This window comes from Micromys minutus, assembly GCF_963924665.1.
Source record: "Micromys minutus genome assembly, chromosome: 16".
NCBI classification, from domain to species: Eukaryota; Metazoa; Chordata; class Mammalia; order Rodentia; family Muridae; genus Micromys; species Micromys minutus.
Window position 1 is genome coordinate 15322382 of NC_137985.1, and position 1849 is coordinate 15324230.

At 33.6% G+C, this 1849-nt stretch overlaps 1 protein-coding gene across 1 annotated transcript; it reads right to left on the reverse strand.

The window, feature by feature from the left end:
- Positions 1-339: 339 nt before the first annotated feature.
- Positions 340-1278, reverse strand: LOC308430785 (olfactory receptor 7G2-like; the record flags this gene model as incomplete). The annotated part of the gene is made up of 1 exon (XM_080930072.1): positions 340-1278. One exon carries the CDS (start codon positions 1276-1278, stop codon positions 340-342), a length of 939 nt encoding a protein of 312 aa, XP_080786198.1.
- Positions 1279-1849: the final 571 nt, after the last annotated feature.

Below are 1849 nucleotides of genomic sequence, written 5' to 3' on the forward strand. Positions count from 1 at the left end.
CACCTTCAATCAATATTAAAATGTGTGTGTTTGTGATATTTATATATGCCAATACATCTACATATCTAAATGTGTTTCTGTAAACATAAAATTATGAAAATATGAAGATTTTTACCTCCTTTTGATATATGACATGAGAAAAGACATCATATGTATATTGTTAATGTCACTTCTTTAAACTGAAAACTGACAAAATGATAGGACATTTAGAAATTAAGATAACATAAGTGTACATTTTTATGTGACATATAGAAGAACACAGCAAAACTCACACATGCTTACCAAGATTTCTGTCTCTGCTGAGCATATGAATCACTCAAGTCCAAATTCATTAATGTATCACAGAAAGCAAGATACCTTAGTGATAAGTTTTCCCAAAGCTTTCTTCATGTCTCTATTCCTTAGGCTATAGATAAAAGGGTTCAACATTTGAGGGAGCACTGTGTACATCATATATGACACAGTAGTTATTCGAGGAGAAACAGTAATTGCAGAGCAGATGTATACCCCCACTGCTGCACCGTAGAATAAAGATACAACTAAAAAATGTGACCCACAAGTAGAAAAGGCTTTGTATCTTCCTTTCATGGAAGATATTTTTAAAATAGAAGTGACAATTCGTGTGTAAGAGAAAATGATTCCAGAGATTGGAATGCCACCAAATATAAATGTTGCAAGATATATCAGGATATAATTGATGAGAGTATCAGAACAGGCAAGCTTGATGACTTGAGCAAGTTCACAAAAGAATAGAGGAAGTTCGATATTTGTGCAAAATGACAACCTCAGTATCATCAGACACTGTAATAAGCTGTTCACAATGCTAATGATCAGGGACAATAGAATCAGTAGACCACAGAAGTATGGATTCATAATTACTGTGTAATTCAAAGGATGACAAATAGCGGCATAGCGGTCATAGGCCATTGCAGCAAGGACACAGCTTTCTAATACAGCAAAACTCAAAACAAAGCAGGCCTGAGTGACGCAACCTACGTAACTGATGCTCTCATCCTGTGTGTGGATATTCTTCAACATATTCGGGACAGTGGTTGTACTTAGGCAGATGTCAGTAAATGAAAGTTTAGAGAGAAAGAGGTACATTGGTGTCTGTAGATGGGAATCAGAGCTGACAGCAATAATGATGAGCAAATTTCCCAGAATTGTGACCAGATATGCAAACATAAAGAAGCCAAAAATGAGGGGCTCCAGTGTAGGATCCTGAGATAGTCTCATCAGAATAAAGTAGGATGTGCTTGTTTGGTTTCCAGGTTCCATGTTGTTGATCAACCTAGTAGAAACACGAAGTCAAATCACATGTATGAACATAATGCTTCATTTGAAAATATTTTAGAAATCAAATTTATACTCTCAGGTCAGATATATTCCTCAATCTCATTTAAAATATAGACCAGTAGATAATACATATTATTTTGTCATATTGATTTTGATATAGAGTGATTTATTTCTTATATTTGAATCAGGATATTCTTGTGCACTGACACACACATGATAATCAGAAAGAAATTTATAGTTAGATTTCCATTTGCCTAGTGAGCTTTTACCTAGTAGTCAGGTTATCAACCTTGGCAACAGGAGAATTTACATGGTAAGCAATTTTGTAGGATCAATAAATGTTGGTTTTGAGGACATATATTACTGAAGATCTTTAACACTTGTATAATAAAACATGAAGGCATACATATTTTCCTATGGAAATTTTCCTTTCATTGTGTTTTCTTTCTTTTCCAGTCTCATTTCTCTAAATACAATTTTAAGTAAAGTCTATAGATATTTTCATTAAGTAAAGAACATTCTTGTAATTTTTTGTAGTGGAGAGTTCATATTT